The sequence below is a fragment of the Cervus canadensis genome, chromosome 28 (assembly GCF_019320065.1).
Source record: "Cervus canadensis isolate Bull #8, Minnesota chromosome 28, ASM1932006v1, whole genome shotgun sequence".
Classification (NCBI taxonomy): domain Eukaryota; kingdom Metazoa; phylum Chordata; class Mammalia; order Artiodactyla; family Cervidae; genus Cervus; species Cervus canadensis.
In genome coordinates, this window is record NC_057413.1 from 1,009,241 (window position 1) to 1,026,623 (window position 17,383).

General features: G+C 50.1%; 1 protein-coding gene across 2 annotated transcripts in view; it reads right to left on the reverse strand.

The window, feature by feature from the left end:
- GMDS (GDP-mannose 4,6-dehydratase) overlaps nucleotides 1-17,383 on the reverse strand; it is a 423,498-nt gene that overhangs the window by 222,269 nt on the left and 183,846 nt on the right. For both annotated transcript variants that reach the window (XM_043450633.1, XM_043450632.1), the window contains exons 5-6: nucleotides 16,796-16,988; nucleotides 15,773-15,877 (exon numbers count right to left, since the gene is read on the reverse strand). In XM_043450633.1, the coding sequence (XP_043306568.1) occupies nucleotides 15,773-15,877; nucleotides 16,796-16,988 (298 nt within the window). The remainder of the gene's footprint in view (nucleotides 1-15,772; nucleotides 15,878-16,795; nucleotides 16,989-17,383) is intronic.

Consider the following 17,383-nt stretch of genomic DNA (forward strand, 5'->3'; position numbering starts at 1 on the left):
AGTTGCTTTCAGCAATGTTGAGTAGTTTCTAGAGAATACATTTTCCACCTTTTGTTAAATTTGTTTCTAAGTAGCTTACTCCCTACGATGCTATTATAAGTGTAACTTCTCATGATTTCATTTTCAGATTCATTTTCAACATTTTTATTGCCACCATGTTTCACTAGTTAATTCCTGGGAGAGGAAAGTGATTTTTTTTTTTTTTTTCAATTTGTTCTTCCCATAGAGCTGAGTGCCTAGGTCTCAGTGGTAAAGAATCTGCCTGTAACGCAGGAGACACGGTTCGATCCCTGGGTCGGGAAGATCCCCTGGATGAGGAGACAGAACTCTTGCCTGGGAAATCCCATGGACAGAGGAGCCCGGTGGGCCACAGTCCATGTGGTCACGGAGAGTTGGACACGCCTGAGCGGCTGAGCATGCGCATGCGCTTCATTTCCACTCATTACACAAGCTTCTTGTTTTTTGGAGAGAACTATACAAAATCACTTCACCTGAGGGCTGAGGCCTTGGCGGGCACTCTGTCCAGCCAGGCCCGGCGTGCAGACGAAGGAGGAGAGGCCCAGGGCCCGGGCTGAGCCGCCCCGGCTCCTGCCAGTGCTGCTGGCACCAGCCCGCCCCCGGCGCAGGAGGCGTCCCGCCGGGACGGGTTGCCGGTGTGGCGTGTGGCACAGCACGCAGGGAATGGAGCTCCTGTGAGCATTCACATGCGCGCTTGATTTCCAGCAGCCTTAAACTGCAATACCTCAGCCAGGATGAAGACCAAGAGACGGAAAGTCGGCCCAGGGAACCGACCGGAGGCTGCTGGCCACAGGCTCTGCCACCCAGACCACGTGGCGCTCTGAACACCAGCAGGGCAGGCACAGCTGCCAGGCCAAGCCTCGGGCACCCACCCGGGGACCCGGCACTGCAGACTGTGAACCATCACAGGCACAGAAGGAGTCAGGGTCGTCAGGTCTTAGTTTGTAAAACAGGGATCATAACAGGACTTACCATGCAGGTCTGCTGTTTCAGAAAACCCAGGTAAATGTGATTAAGGAATTCTCAGTAAGTGTCACCTATTATTACAACTGTTACATTACAAAGTTAATGGTACCTGTAATTAAACCTCGATGAGAAGTCCAGATTTCTTAGTTTGTTCATGACTAAGTCCCTTAATTCTCTGATTCTGGAAGTCTGAGAATGAGAATAGATCTAAATAAACAGCCAGAGGCAGGCAGGTGGACTGACACTCCAAAAGCACCAATAGCCATCTCTTATGTTGTATGTTGTAGGTTACTTTTTCAAGGTAAATTCATTAGCCAAGGAAAAACAGAATACACACAAAAATGTATACTAATAAGAAGGAAACCAATCAAAATGGGTTTTAGTCCAAATACTAACTGAGATTGAGATCAGGAGCTTTTCTAGCATTGACAGAATGAAAAGTTCAGAACTTTTACTTTGGCAAATAGCAGACAAGAAAACCACCCCGTTAAAAAATGCCAAACTATGCTGGATAAAATATGATGACGATTCACTGAATTTCAAAGCTGAGTCTCACACACCGCCTGGGTCACAGGTGGGCCCCGAGGGGTCAGGCTGGGAGTGGGTGGGGCGTCACCTGAGGCCCCGGAAAGAGCTTCAGCTCTGATTTCCAACTGGAGGCAAAGGGCGAGGCTTCCAGAGAGGTCCAGGGAGCAGGGCCACATGCCCTGGGAGTCACTCGTAATTCTGTCCCTTTTATCAGTGTGTCCTAAGTCACTCAGTCATATCTGACTTTGTGCAACCCTGTTGACCATAGCTGGCCTGGCTCCTCCGTCCACGGGATTCTCCAGGCAAGAACACTGGAGTGGGTTGCCATTTCCTCTTCCAGGGGACCTTCTCGACCCGGGGACGGAACCTGTGTCTCCTGCACTGCAGGCACATTCCTGACTGCCGAGCCACTGTAAGGGTGATCCTTCATGAGCAAGAGTGCCAAACAGGGCCTCCAGCTGGAATAGGCCGGGCGCGATCAAGTCAGTTTCCCCTCAGCGCTCCTCTGCTGGGTGCTCGATTGCTCTCAATAGCTCCCCGGGCCTCTTTTCAGAGAAGACAGGTCTGTTTATAATTCTGGACTGGAAAGGCTGTGCATCTTCCCGTCTGTACCAATTTTCCTTCTCATCCTACCTTCTTGAATCTTTCTTCTGGCATACTTTCCTTTCTTCTTAAAATGCATTCCTTAGAAGTTCCTTTAAAGTGGAGAAACTGTCTGGCTTGATTCCGAGAGTCCTGAGAGCCCCGAGCTGAAGGTTGCCCGTCAGCACTGGGGGCGCTAGCACACAGCCTTCCGGCTCCGGCTCTGTCCTGGATGAGAGCTCGGTCAGCAGGGCGGTCCTTCCCCTTGCTCCTCTGGGGAGACCAAAGACGCCCTCTCTGTCTTCAGCTCCTGGGGTCGAGTCCAGGCGTCTAAGCGTGGTTTCTGCTCCGTGCACACGGTGTCTTCCTGCGTCTGAGTAACGCGCGGACCTCTGCGCGTGCTGCCTCCTCTTCACCCTATTTTCTTCTTTCTGTTTCCTTCTGGGAAAGAATGTGAGACCTTCCCGTGTTACCTTACAATCTCTTCACTTCTTTTTAAAATAATTTTCCTCCTTCTGCCTTTGTCTGCAATATGCGGAGTAACTTCCTTAGATCCATGTCATTCTCCTCAGCGTCTAGAATTTAAGTCAAACATTTAATTCTTCTTTAAATAACCTTTTATATCTAAAGTTCTCTCTGCTCCTTTTGCAGATCTACCTGGGTATTTTTCACATTCTGATTTTGCTTCTTTCATTACGACTTTTCATCAAACACACCCTGGAGCTCTATATTCTGATTGGACGGCTCTCACACCTCGAGCTCACCGGTGACTGATCTCTCTCGTCCCCTCTGCGGACTCTGACTCACTGGCTTCATTCTGCACTGATGGCGCTCCCAGTTCTCTGTCAGCAGTAATCCGCTGGAAGCCAGGGGACACGTCTAACAAGGACGGTCACCTCTAGAGAGGGTCTGCACAGAGACACCGCCCTGCCGTCTCCTCTCACCTCCCCCAGCCCCAGGGGCACAGCGTTCTGTCCCCACTTTCACGGGAAGGCCCAGACTGAGCCCACCCCCGCCACCCCCCGCCGAGAGGCTGGGTGGTGAGAGGCCTCCCGGGTCACCACATCCCACTGGGTGGATGGAACCAGCGGGCACCTTGCTGACCCTCACGGTCCCTGCCTGCCAGTGGGCGGGGCTGCCAGCAAGGCCAGACAGACCTGCAGGAAGAAACCCGCTTGCCCTGCACATCTCAGTACAATGTGAGCAACCACGCCAAGCTGGGCATATTTATTTTCACTTTACACATTCAGAAAACTTTGATTTTACTGTTTTATTTTGCATGGAGTATGTCTGTACATTGACTACCTGTATATAAAAAATACGTAAAAACCTGAAATTTGTCTATCTTGCTCACACGATTTCTCTGGCTCAAATACACTTATCTGTAATGATATTTTCATGCACAGGCAAACTCATGAAATCCAAGAGGACCCTGTTTCTCTGGGCCTTCCCCTCTTGCCAGGCCTCACCTCCCATGAGGCCTGATGACCAGGACCCTCTGAGAAGCTGGGGAGCAGGACACTCGGGCTCAGAGGGGAACCCAAGCCAGACCCCGCGTCCCTGGCTCTGTTCCCGTGTCTGATCCTTGCGTGTGTGTGTGCAGACATCCAAGCCTTTGTTCTATTAAACTTTCTAATCTCATCTAACAAAGCAACCACATAACACCCTCCAAGTCAAATACCTTTAAGACAAAACTTGAAGGAAAAGGAGAACTGACAAAATTGACAAAACACACACCTTAAATTTCCAGCATTAAACTGTAAGACGTGAAGATAGCACACTCAGTAAAATTAAAGAACTAGATTATCTGTTAAAATACATTCTCTCCCACAGTGCATCACTTCAACAAACCTTTTCAAAAATGCAACAGCGGACACCATGGGGAGACTGAGCGGCTCTAAGGGAAGAAGCACCAGGGAGCCCCGGGGGCCCTGGGACAGCTCTTCTGTCATTCATGAGACAAGTCATCTCTTCTCTGGCCAAGCACTTGCCGCGGGCCCTGCAGCTCTGAGCGTGGGGGACTGCAGCGGGCCGCCTGCCCGTGCCCGGGGCTGCGTGAGCACACACACAAACTCGTGAGAGCCGCCCCCATCGGCACCAGGCAGGAGGAGAAGCGACCACGGTGCCTCCAATAAAATTCTACCCCGCTGCCCAGCACTGCATCCAAAAGCGCTTGATTCAGAGGCTTTTTGGAATTAGATAAAGCACAGAGACAACTTGGACGACGTTCTTCGGCAAACAGAAATCGTTCCAATGTTCCTTGAACCCCTGGCGACCTCCGCCGAGCCCACGTCCCACCCCGCAGGGATTCCGGCCGCCCCGCCGGGCAGGGCCTGGGCCGGGCGCGGTGCAGACTGGGTGGAGAAAGAGGAGACGCAGGAAGGTCACAGCCAGCGGTGCAGACCGCGGAGATCAGAGGGCCCGTACCTCCTGTGCTGCGAGCCCGGCCAAGAGCAACAGCGTCTGACTGCAGGGACCCGGCGGACAAGAGGCCCATTCACGGCGTGAGCTGCCACCTCCGGGCAGCTGGTCATAAATGTGGGCTGAGGAGAGAGGTGCGGGCTGCTCTGCTGTTTGCTCCAGGGCGCGCTGCCCTTGTCGGGGAGCCGGCCCCTCACGTGCCTGTGTGCTCACCCTCCTGTCCTGGGCTGTCCTGGGCACTCAACCCTCGGGGCAGCTGCCCTGGAGACGCAGTGTTCCCAGGAGGAAGCACACCTGGGGGCCACACAGGGACTTGCACACCATCCTTTGAAACCCACTCTTTCTATTGAAATGATTTGCTAATGTTAAAAGACGACTGATCTCCGGTGGGCCTGGGTCGCGTTTGGGCGCATCCAGGGCGGGGCACCTGCTACATCAGGAAGGCAGTGCTTCTTCCTGGCCAGGCTCACTCACAACTGTGGGGATTCAGGTCCTTCATCTTCCATCTCGACTCAGAACCGTCCTGACCACTGAGAAGCAGAGCACGGCCACTTCACAGAAATTTCACGTTCAAGGTAACTTAAAAAGTCAGCATCTGCTTACAGGCATTCCAGTGCAGAGACTGCAACGTGAGAAAATCTCCCAAAGGCTGTGCTTCAAATCCTTCATCTGATGGGAAACAGGGACAAGACAAAGGTCCACACGTGGAGGCCACGGCGTCCCCTTCTGGGGTCATCTCCCTTGGTGCTTGGGATCCAGTTCCTGTCCCAGAAAAGTGAGCAAACGTGGGCCCCAGCAAACAATGGCCTGCAAGTGACACCTCCACACTGCAGGCCAGGCCCAGAGTGAAGGCTGCCGAGCCCTGGGGCAGGGGCCGTCCACTCCCGCGGACGTGGCCACTCCACTCCTGAGTGCCCGTTCCAGGAAGCAAGTTCACGTTCACAACCATCGGACTTAAATAACTAGCAGCATCTGCCTGCGTCTTTCACAGTGAGAGGGGCATTTATGTGTCATTTTTTCCTATATGGGGTATTATTAATAGCGCGTGACTGTGCTGGGTCCAGAAGTTTGCTGTCCAGTCACTAAGTCACATCCGATTCTGTGACCCCGTGGACAGCAGCCTGCCAGGCTCCTCTGTCCTTCACTATCTCCCAAAGTTTGCTCAGATTCAAGTCCATTGAGTCGGCTGGTCCAGCAGAATAGATGATACTCGTTTTTAAGGATATTTTCAGTTCCTGCCTGATTTTCTTGCTTACAAGGAGACGTCGTGTCTGCAGGCTTAGGAAACACTTCAGCTGAATCGTCCACCGGGACCTCCTGCATGCGCTGTCCCAGGGCCGTGCACGCGGGCGCACATCCACACTGAGGTTCGCAGCCACGTCCAGCCCGTCTTCCTCCAACAGAAACCTCACAGCTCCTCAGAGGATCGCCTCCCTCTTCCTTTACGAGGTTTCTTCTTCTGCACAAATCCATTGTTAGGGTTTTAAGGCGGACCTGGGGCCGGGCTGAGACGTTTCCTGTGGACTTCACCGCAGCCTCCTCAACGTCGTGTGGGCACAGCGGCTTCCCCTTTTCCACTGGTAAGACGATGCTGAGCACCCACCTTCCTCACCGCCAGGAAGTGCTCTCCGTGGTCGGGCTGTGGTCGCACTTCCTAGATTGCGGCCATTGTGGGCTACTTATCCTTCCGCACATCCTCTTTGGTGCCTTTTCAGACACTCCAAACTTACCAGATATTCAGCAAGTGTTATTGCAATGATACGCCTATTCTGGTAGAAATAAGCCTTCTTCAACATCAACTTTGGCCCACTCTGGGAGTTTTGATGTGACCCATCATTCGGGTCCATGCAGACCATGAATGTCTCTGTAACAACACCTGAAGTGTCCATTCAGCCAGGGCTGTAGGAAGACAGCGAAGGGTCTGCTGAGAGATTGAGCCTGAGCTCTAACTTCCTGAAGGGACCCAGGACCGGAAGCCCAGGAGTCCATCAGCCGGTAACTACCAAGGTCAGAGAAGCAGCTGGGCTGACTTCTGCTGACCCAATGGGAAATGCTGAATGTTCGCAAAGCCTCCTGTCTGGAGTTCTCACCGTCCTGGCACTAAACAGCTTGAGGGAGGAACCACGGGCACCACACCCGGCCCCAGGGCTCGGCTGGTCCCAAGGCTCCAGGGGCAACACGTCCGCCCCCAGGACGGTGCCCCCACGCACGTGGGGGAGAGGCCCCTCCCCAGTTCCTAGCATCAGTACGGCATCTGAGCCCCACGGGAGTGCTCTCAGGTCCTCAGGCCCCAGACTCATAGGCTTCTTCCTGTTTTAAAAGCACGAAGCCGGTGCCACCCTCACCCTTCCTGGGTCAGACCAGCTGTGCGTCTCGGCTTCCAGCGAGGAGCGCCGCCAGCCCCACCCCGCATCTGTGCGCAGGCTAAGCCGGCACCACGTACCGCGCGCATGGGCGAGTGTCCGACCAACCGGATAGGACGTCAGAGCTCCGGCAAAGCCCCCAGCGCCCCTCGCCCTCAGGCCGGGGCTGCAGCCTCAGGAGCCGAGCTGTGTGCCGCGGGCTCTCCGCGCCCCTCACGGGCGGGTGGGCGGGCGGCCGGCTGCCACGAGGCCTCGGAACTGCGGACGCCCAGGCCAGAGGCCTCCACCGAGCCCCGAGTCGTCATCGGCTGGCTGCACGCAAGGCTCTGCTTCCTCTGCCTGCTCCCTGAGGCTCCTTCCCCACCTTCCTTTTCTTTCTCTACCACCAGTATTTTCTACAGAAAGAGTTTTCCTCTGCAAAAGATGAGCACAGGAGAGTAATATGGCTTTAAGGCCTTTCTCTAGAAGAATCGTTTCTGCTCAGAGTTTGGTCTCTAACTGAACTCTGGGAATTGAAAATAAACAAGTACAGGACACTTCCCACCAGTACGGGGTCTCTGGTATTCTGGAAATTACTGACACTTCACCACACCTCGTCTACCTTAATCACCCCTTAGCAAGGTCTGAAAGCTGAACTTCTCTAACTTCTTCGGGAAAGACAAGCTGTCACCTCTCCCTTCATGAGTCTCCCCCATTCCTTCATGATTATCGCATTTGAATGTGAGGTGGCCACAGATGGGCACCCCTTCTCCAGATGCACGCTCAGCAGGAGTGGCGTAACCTGCGCTAATGACCCTACTTACAGGACTTCCTCCCAAGCTCACAGGCCCTTAAGTGAAGACAGTCATCATCCCATCTCACAGGTGAGAAAACCAAGGCTCAGAGAGATGACAGGACTTGCCAAAGTTGCTCCTGCCATAAGTGGAGGAGGCTGGCTTGGATCTAAGCAGTTGATGACTCCTGGGTCCTCACCTGAATCTAAGCCAATGAAAAAGGGGAGCAAAGCCCCATGATAAACAGGAAAAAAAAAAAAGCTTTGGCTCAAACTAAATTTTGGGGAAAATGCCATTTGAAAAAAATTTGCAATGTGTCTTATAATAAAATTTAAACAATAATTGTACTTTTTTTCCCCCTTAGTATCACCAAAATGTATAGCAGGCTTTTTTTTTTTTCTGGTTTGTAATTTCTTTGACAAAACATTTTGCACTTCACAGGACCATTAATGAAAATATGTGAACCATTTTTAAAAATACTTAAAGGTTTCATTAACTTTCCCAAGGGTCTCACACAGGCCTTTGGTGTCTACCCATAATCCTTCCATATTCATCATCATCTGCTTTTGGCTTCCCTAATTCAAACATTCGCTGGCTTAACTTCCAGAATCTCACTTGCAAATGGCTTTTCCTGTGGTTCTAGCGATTCTCCAGGACCGCCTCCGTCTCTTCTTTCTGCAGTGCACGGACGCCTCGGCGGCCACTCTAAGCCATCTGTAAACACCACGATCCGTTCTCAGTGTTCGGCTCAAACACCTCTGTCTGGCCGGCAGCCCCGCGGGATGTGCGCTGTTGAGGCCACCCCTGCTCCGAGGGCTGCTCCCTCAGACCGGGACGCTCGAGTCCGGCCTCCAGGGCTCAGCAGGGGAAGCACAGGAGGAGGGAAGACAGAGAGGGGAGGGAGACACACAGGCTCTCAGGGCACCAGAGCTGCGCTCACCTGTGTCACACCCGCGCCCTGTGTCTCCACTGCACGGACCCCGCGGGCACGCAGCGCACACCGTCCGCTCGCTGGTCCTCCCGAGACAGCCTGAGCTGGACCTGGTCCCCGACACGGAAGAGGACCGAGGGCTGCCCGAGCCCCTGCTACGTGGCCCCGGCCCACGCCTGGATCTGCACGGCCTGCAGCCCCGTGGACGCTGCCAGCTTACGGGTGGGAGCCGTGCTACGTGAGACCCAAGAGTCGTCAGTTTGGTTTCAAATGTAGATGCCACAGAAATCGCAAAACATTAAAAAAAAAAAAAATCAGTGTTAACAATGCTGGAAGTGTCCTCTCAGGAGGTGGGAAGGGACTTGACTTTCTTGAGTGGTAATAACCACTTGCTGAGACCAAGCCTCACTTCAGGAGTCCTTCGTGGGCTTCACTGATGGCTCGGTGGAGCCTGCCAGTGCAGGGGACACAGGTTCAGTCCCTGGTCCTGAAGATCCCGCGCACCGCGGGGCAGCTGGGCCCGAGCGCCACGACTTCTGGGCTTGTGCCCCGGAGCCCAGGGACTGCAGCTGCTGAGACCCACACACCCTGGAGCCCGCACTCCACAGCCAGAGCAGCCCCCACAGTGAGAGGCGCGCAGACCGCAACGAAAGAGAAGGCCACGCAGCAACGCAGCCGGCATAGCCGGAAGTAAAGGAACCAGCAACATTCTAAAATCTTAAAAAGAAAAAAGAGCCCGTCATGTCCGATCAGTTACACCTCATCCTCTGCAGAGAACAGGCAGTCAGCTCTCTGACGCCCAAGTGTCACAGTCCACAGGGGTGACAGGGGCCGGAGGACGTCACTTACTGCCCAGTCAGAGGCCACCAGAAGCCTGGTCGGGCCACAGTGAGCAGCCAGCGACCTCATCGTAAACGCAGGTAGAATGGGTCTGCGCTGAGCCTGCAGGACTGGGCTGGGCTCTCGTGTGGGCTTACTCACACCCCAATTTCACAACAGGTGGCTGCGTTGTTTTCAGTAATTCAGGCTGTGATGCTCACCCAAAACCACAGAGCACTCTTAATATATAGCAATACAAATACATAGTTTTTTGTTTTGATATTGGTTTCCATGTTTCTTGGTATGTCTATAGCACTGTGATTTAAATTTACCAGCCAGATTGACAAATACTAACTTAAGTCATTTTTTAAAAGATTATCTTATTTACAAATAGACATCCACATACAGAAAGGGGAGTGCTTCCTACCCATCAGGATTAAATACAAACCAGTTCCAACTGTTTAATGTATACCATGCATCCTCTCATCCCCTAGAGCACTAAATAGCTGTGAGTTTGAATCATTTCAAAGGAAAACTCTCACACTTCGGGAACCTCTCCAGAAATGTTACTGTGGCCCTGTGCACTGAGGGATGGGCTCGGACATGGACCCACAGTTTGTTCCCAAAGAAAAGCTGTGCTCCAGCTCTAATTTACAACGAAAGATACAAATGCTCATGTACTTTGGACATGGAGGGAGGGCAATGGAGCCACCCTGGATGCGGGCTGTGGACAGTGGGCCCCTCTGCAGGGAGAGCTCATCCCCAGCTGATCAGAAGAGCCGTGAAGACGCTGACTGCTCTGTCCTCAGGCTTCCCTGACTCAGGCCTGACCTCCAGGAGACCTAAGGCCTAAACAGTCTCACGGGGAACTATTTAAATCAGATTTCTTTTCTCCTGTGTTTAGGTGAACATTTGCTAAGCTCTAGGAAGGATTTACCACAAAGTAAAAGTGATACATAAAGAAAAAGATGCTGGTCTTAGAGAAGACATTCATCTAGATATGGTGACAACCTCTGGGGCTGTCACCCTCAGCATGACTGACAATCAACTGAGGGACTCTCGTCCATGGGGCACCTGTGCTTGTGGGCTGTTTAGGAGCATCCCTGCCCTCAGCACCCCACCCTCCAGGGGTGAGAACCAAAAACGTCTTCAGGTGGATCACATGTCCTCTGGGGGCAGGTCACATTTTCCCCACCTTGCTCCCCATCCCAGTGGAGAACCTCTAGTCTGAAGAGTTAATCTTATATTTACAGCAATGAATAAAGAACAATCTTTAGAAAAATAAAGGGGAAAACTGTCGAAAATTTTACCATGATTTGGGTAGTTAATTCTCGCAATTATAGTTTTAAAAAATCTGAAGATTAACTTATGTTAATACAGTTAGACATTTTAAGAAGCAAAATACTTGGCAAAAAAAAAAAAAAAGCTCAAGTCTAAACCTTAAAACCACAAGTTCATGAACCTTCCGGAGTCTCCCAGTCAGGTGAATACTGTGTTTAGACTGATATATATGGTTTCTTACGAAGCCCATGTTTAGAGGCATGTGCCATAGCATCTAAAAAAGCCTCTACTCCTAAGCAGTCGCTGGACACCATGCATTTGCGGAGTCGAACTGCTAATCATGGGTGTATTTAAGGTGCTTTACTGCCGCACACTGTCACGGGGGATTGTAACGTATTTTGTATAAGCTCTGCTTTTTCTCCTGGCCAGCTCTTGGTCATACTCAAGGTCAGCTTTTTACTTTAAATCACATTTGTATTTTACTGCCATAAAACTAATGTTTCATTATGATCATTTCTGCTAAACATCTGAAAGGCACACTGCATTTAACCAGAAGAATTCACGTCTTTCACCAAAGACACGAGCCATTGCTCCATTCCATCGTGAAGCCCAGCTCTGCTCCTGGGGGTGACCTGCTCCCATGCCAACTCCAAAGCATCACCACGTGCGACTTCCACAGGTACAAGCAGCGTGTAGGTCGACCCTCCATCCCCAGGGCTGTGCCAGCCTCGCGCGGACGTCAGTCAGTGCCGAGACCGCAAACGCCTCACCCTCGTGCTACTTCCACTTCACTGATGAGACAAATGGGACGAAAAGACTCCACTCCTTCTCCTCATAGATTCTGAGCGCCTCTGGGGAGGGCACACACAGGTGGGCAGCCATTGGTCGTCCCCTAAAACCGCTTTCAGAGAAAGAGGATCACCTCATGGGCTACTATGTACTTTTAAATTAAGAAATCTTAAAAAATAGAAGTGTGTATGAATTACTACATACACAGAAAGTTAATGTGTAAGTTTAACAAGTCTGTCAAAATATCTCTACAAGTATCTTTAGAGTATTAACTGAACATGTCGGCTGCAGCAAAAACAGCTCATGGGTACAATGACCTTCCTAGTAGGCATGCTTTCAATGTTCTAATCTATAGAACAGTCTCGTATTTTATCATGATAACCAATATATTGGAAAAGAAGCTACTTTCTTTTCACAAGCTACTTTAAAGTAATTTTAAAATTTCTCAGCATTTTTCACATAATCTAATTGCTATATCTAACAGCTCCGTGATGTCAGTCTCTAACTGATCAGCTTTCCAAAGAAACAGCAACGGAAACAAAAAGGTTCTTTGCACATGACATTCTCCTCACAGAAATGTAACAGTTCTAGACAATAGCACAGCCTTTGTTTCCTAAAGAGAGAACATACAAACCTGTATCTTCAAAGGAAAGGCAGCACCGCTGCCACATTCTGTTCTGCAAACGGGACACCGCGTGTATTTACGCACATGTAGAAACATGTAAGTAAAACAGATGAAGCAGCTCAAGTTTAGAGAAACAAGAGAAGTAAAAGGTTTCCAGGTGCATGTCCAGTTTTGTGCAATTTCTCCACGAAGTAAAGCAACTCAATTTAAAAAGAATAGTCCATTTTTTACTTTAAAGAGCTGAGTGCTTATGAGTAAAAGCACTATGTTGATATCTGTGAATATCATTATATAATACGAACACACGATGATACATTTTCATCCCTTTATGGACATACAATGCTAGATAGTAAACTACCAATCACTGTTAATTTGCTGTAAATGCTACTCAAGGGCCTCCGCTTTCTTAAAAGCAAACCTGGAGCATGAGCCACCTGCATCTCCGAAGAGCAAGCAGGGGGCTAGCCGGGCAGACAGGCCGCCTCTGATCACGGGTATCTCCACCAGATCAGGGGCTCTGAGCTGCCACTTCTCACCAACATCTCTGAAGAGCGAGCAGGGGGCTGGCCGGGCAAACAGGCCGCCCCTGGTCATGGGTGTCTCCACCAGATCGGGGACTCTGAGCGGTCACTTCTGGGCCAATCAGAACCACCCCAACTACCTTCAGAGCTACTGTGAGCTCACCACGTGAGGAAGTAAGCATCCTTCCAGAGAACCACCAGGACTGCAAGGGAGCAAAGACACGCAGTGCAGGTGAAGCCAGCGGCCGCCTGCCCGGCAGGACCAGCTGGGACCAGCCCTGATGTCGGGTCGCCTGGGGGCCTCTCTGCGCCCAGCTGACAACACGCTGCAGGAATCCTGCTCCAGGCGGGTTAACCACTGACTCACGCGGCACTCATGTTTGTTGGAAGCCTTTCTGTAAAACCACCTTGCTGCCTTGGGAGAAGCCCGTATTATACACAGTTGAATGTTTCTTACTTTTGAGGCTTCAGCTGTTCCAGGGGGGTGGAAAGTGGGGGAACAGCAGATGTTTTCTTAAAGGGTCATATAGTCAACTCTCAGGGCTTTGCAGGCCCCAGGCCTCCACTGTGGATGCAGCCACCGATAATGTGTGATTCCTGGGCATGGCAGGGCTCCTGTGACCCTTCACTTACAAACCCAAGCAGGTGGGCAGGATGGAGCACACCAGCCAGAGCTGACCAACCTCTGGTCCAGAATATCTCTATATGAAAAATACCTTTTCCTTACTTCTTAGAAGTCTGAGATTCTCATGGAATGTTATGCAAGCAGTCAAAAAGGGCCTTGTCAATTAGCTTCTGTTAGAGAAAAAGCAGAAAGTAGCCTCCGTTTCGGCTCTACTTAATAGGGCCTTTGTGATGCTGTACCTTCGCTGACACTGAGATTTACCACTGCACCAGCGAAACAAAAGTGGCCCAGAGATGACAGGGCGGAAGGACTGAGGGACACACACGTGCTCAAGCTGCTTAAGAAAATAAACTCGAAGCACTAGAGTATCGCAGGCGTACAAACGACAGGCAATTAAAGAGGAACTCTGTGTGTTTACTAAGGTATACCAGAGAGGATCTTCTGAATCCTTTCCTACAAACAACTTTGCACAAAATAAATAAGCTAGAAGGATGCACTGTACAGTGCAGGGAATAGAACCAAGGTTTTACAGTAACTGCAAATGGAGAACAGCCTTTAAACACACACACACACACAGAGATTCTTTTCCCGTATAAATTATTACAAAATGAGTGAGTGTGTGCTATACAGCAGGTCCTTCTTGTTAATCCGCTCTTTGTGTAGTAGGGTGTATGTGATCTTCCTAAATTCATGATCCATTCCTCCCCCAGCCTTTCTCCACTGGTAACCACAGTTTGTTTTCTATGTCTGTAAGTCTGCTGCTGTTCTGTAAGTAAGTTCACTTGTAACGTTTAAAGATTCTGCATCTAAGTGACATCATATGGTGTTTGTCTCTGACTCACTTCACTCTGTGATCATCTCCAAGCCCATCCGTGTTGCTGCAAATGGCATGATTTTGTTCCTTCTTACAGCGGAGTAATATTCAATTGTATATATCTACCACATCGTCTCTATCCATGCTTTCTGTGTGTGTACACATACATATATATATATATTCAGTTACATTATATATAAATCATTTAATTGTACACCTGAAACCAATACAACATTATGAATCAACCATACCTTAATAAAAAATAAATACATTTAAAAAAATAAACATTCCTTTTAAAAATAAAAGTTTTTAAACAGTCACTAACATCCATGAAGACAAACAGTTCTCATTGGCAGGCATGCGCAGAGAGGACTGAGGTGGGATTTATATTTAAATGTAAAGCTACTTATTCTACAACTAAGAATGTTTTTCCCTATCCTAACCTAACCTCCAACAATTGAGTTTTCTTTTTTTGCCAGTGGAAAATTTGAGGGGGGTAGCACAGAAGACAAGACGCATTGACATGTGTGTGACTGGGAGGCTGGACGGTCGGTCCCCAGCACCCCAACCCGCTCCAGAGGCGGGGATGGCCAGGCGCCCCCTCTCCCGGCTACTCAGGATGCCCCACACCGCTGAGCCTGTTCACTGGCTCTCCCTTTAGTATCAGCGGCGGCAGCCGGATTCTTATGCTCCAGCAGTCCATCGTGGGAATTTTTAACTTAAGCAATTATAAAATTAAAATGTATTGCCACTAAACATACCAGTATAAACGTCACTTTAATCTTTCCTCATGACTTGCTGGTTTAATTACGTGGCTACACAGTCACATAAAATTTCATTGACCAAGTTATAAGCATTACTAATTTTTGGACATGAAACAACTTACAACGCTGGATTTCTCATTCATTTGCAAGCTAAAATCCTAAATGATAGTGAAATTTAATAAAACTTCTTAGAACTAGATTAAACAGATGACTTTCACTTTGTAGGTGTACATGTTTTGTTAAAGATTTCTCATGCTTTAGTAAACCAGAAATAATGAAAGGAGTACACATTTTCTTATTTAAAACCTAATATTTGGAAAAGGAGACTTGGCATGTTGCTCGCAGTCTCAAAGACAACCACAAAAAGGCAATAAGCCAATGCAAACAAATATGATTTTCTGAAAAAGAAAATAAATAAAGATTCTAAAGCAGTGATTTCAAATGCACCTTAAGGCACACTCCAGAAGCACAGAAATGTCTGGGTGCTTGTTAAATGTAATGTAAGGAAGGAACATTGAGTGCACAACTGATTCAAAGTGAGAAAGGGGAGACCACAGGTGGAGGCTTCAGAGCGACAGTGACGTGGGGAAGAAGCCCTGGTTCCCGCCCGGCCCCTCATGTTCCAAGGACACCACCCGACTCTCGGGTTCACACATGCGTGGTGAGCCCTTCCAATGGAAATGGTAAACCCGGGACACTGTTCAGCTCCATGCTGAACAAAACCCCTAACACAGCTAATAGGTAATTAAAGCTAGATTTGCATGTCTTCATCTACCGCTTCTGACACTCGCATCATTAAAAACAGATGTGAAACGGCCCCAGTCTGCATGGCACATGTGTAGAGCCCATGCACGCATGTGCTTACACATGCACGCGCGCGCACACACACACACACACACACACGTCCCTGAGTGGAGCCAGGCGCTCTCCTCCCATCGGCACCTGTACTGACCTCTCCGGGGGCTCTCGTGGTTGAAGAGGATGCCATTCACTGCAAACAGGTTGTACGCCTCCCGGAAATTCACCACAATCCAGTAGGCGTAGAGCTTTGCTGCCCCTGTTGGAATAAATTTTTAAAAGCAAATCAAAGAGTGTCTTACTGTAAAACAGATTTTCACTCAAACATGTAACAACTTGCAAAATTTACAGTTCACAATGTATCAAGATAGGGAAAAAATGAATCAAAAGCCAAGGACAAAATAAAGGTTCCTTTGCCAGTTAGTCATGAAACAAGGAAGCACTTCAGAGCTTCTTCCTTCTGTAACAGCCGCAGCCCCTTCCTTCACAAGCTAACTCACTTGCAGTGTGTGCCGCAGAGCAGACTGACCTTTCCGGGGCCTCGCCCCCTTTTTCTTTGTTTCAAGGAATTAGTAACTGAAAAACGTGGATCTTGGTATTCTAGCTGCTTTACAGTTTATCACTAAAGTCTTCTGTGATATTCTTTTCATAAATATATTAGACGCAATAGATTTGTCTATCTGTTTTAGGGTTTCCCTGGTGGCTCAGATGGCAAAGAATTCACCTGCAATGCAGGAGATCCAGATCGATCCCTGGGTCAGGAAGACCCCCTGGAGAAGGGAAAGGTAACCCACTCCAGTATTCTTGCCTGGAGAATCCCATGGACAGGAGGCTGGCAGGCTACAGTCCACGGGGTCACAAAGAGTCAGACACTACTCAGCGACTAACACTTTCACTTACGGGTTTGAGCTCAGGGAGAATTTAAACTGAAAAATGGAATAACACCAGAGATATCATTTTAGCACGACCCACACAGTCCAGTACAAAGAATCTTGCAGGAAGCAACTTCCGTCTCAGCGCTTTGTCTGGAGGGTGCAGTGAGACAGCGATTTCACCCCAAGGACCCTGCCTGCGCACAGGTGCCTGGCTGGCAAGTCACGCCCCTTGGTCCGTCTGCCCAGCCACCGCCCACCACGTGACGCCAGCCCCCGGGCAGGACTGGGTCTCGCGTTCTCACCGTAAGGAGAGCGCGGGTAGAAAGGTGTGGTCTCCTTCTGGGGTATCTCCTGCACCTTCCCGTAGAGCTCGCTCGTCGAGGCTTGGTAGAACCGCACCGAGTTGATAAGGCCACAGGTCTTCACCGCGTCCAGGAGCCGCAAGGTGCCCACGCCATCCACGTCAGCCGTGTACTCCGCCAGGTCAAACGAGATCTGGAAACAGCAGGTGCCAATGCAGCCATGTTAGTGCAGACCTGCAGCAAAGACCCTCAGAGGTGACAGGCTGCAGCTGCTACTTGGAAGGGTTCTGTTTGTGGGAAAATGTTATTTTCCAGCAGCAGAGTAACAGCGTGGATGTCATCTGTTTCTAACGTCTTGTGGATGGAAAAATACCTTAAGAAAGCGGTACCAATTCCCTGTGGTGACACGGGGAATGCCTGGACCACACTCACTGCCTCCTAACTCCAGGCTCAGGTCCCTGGGGCTGGGCTCCTCAGAACTCGAGCCTCTGCCCCGCAGGACCGCTGGGCGCCGGGCGTCCTGGAAGGGTTCAGTGGGCCAAGCTCTGGGTGGGGGGTGGCAGGGAACCCACATTTCCAATGAGCCCC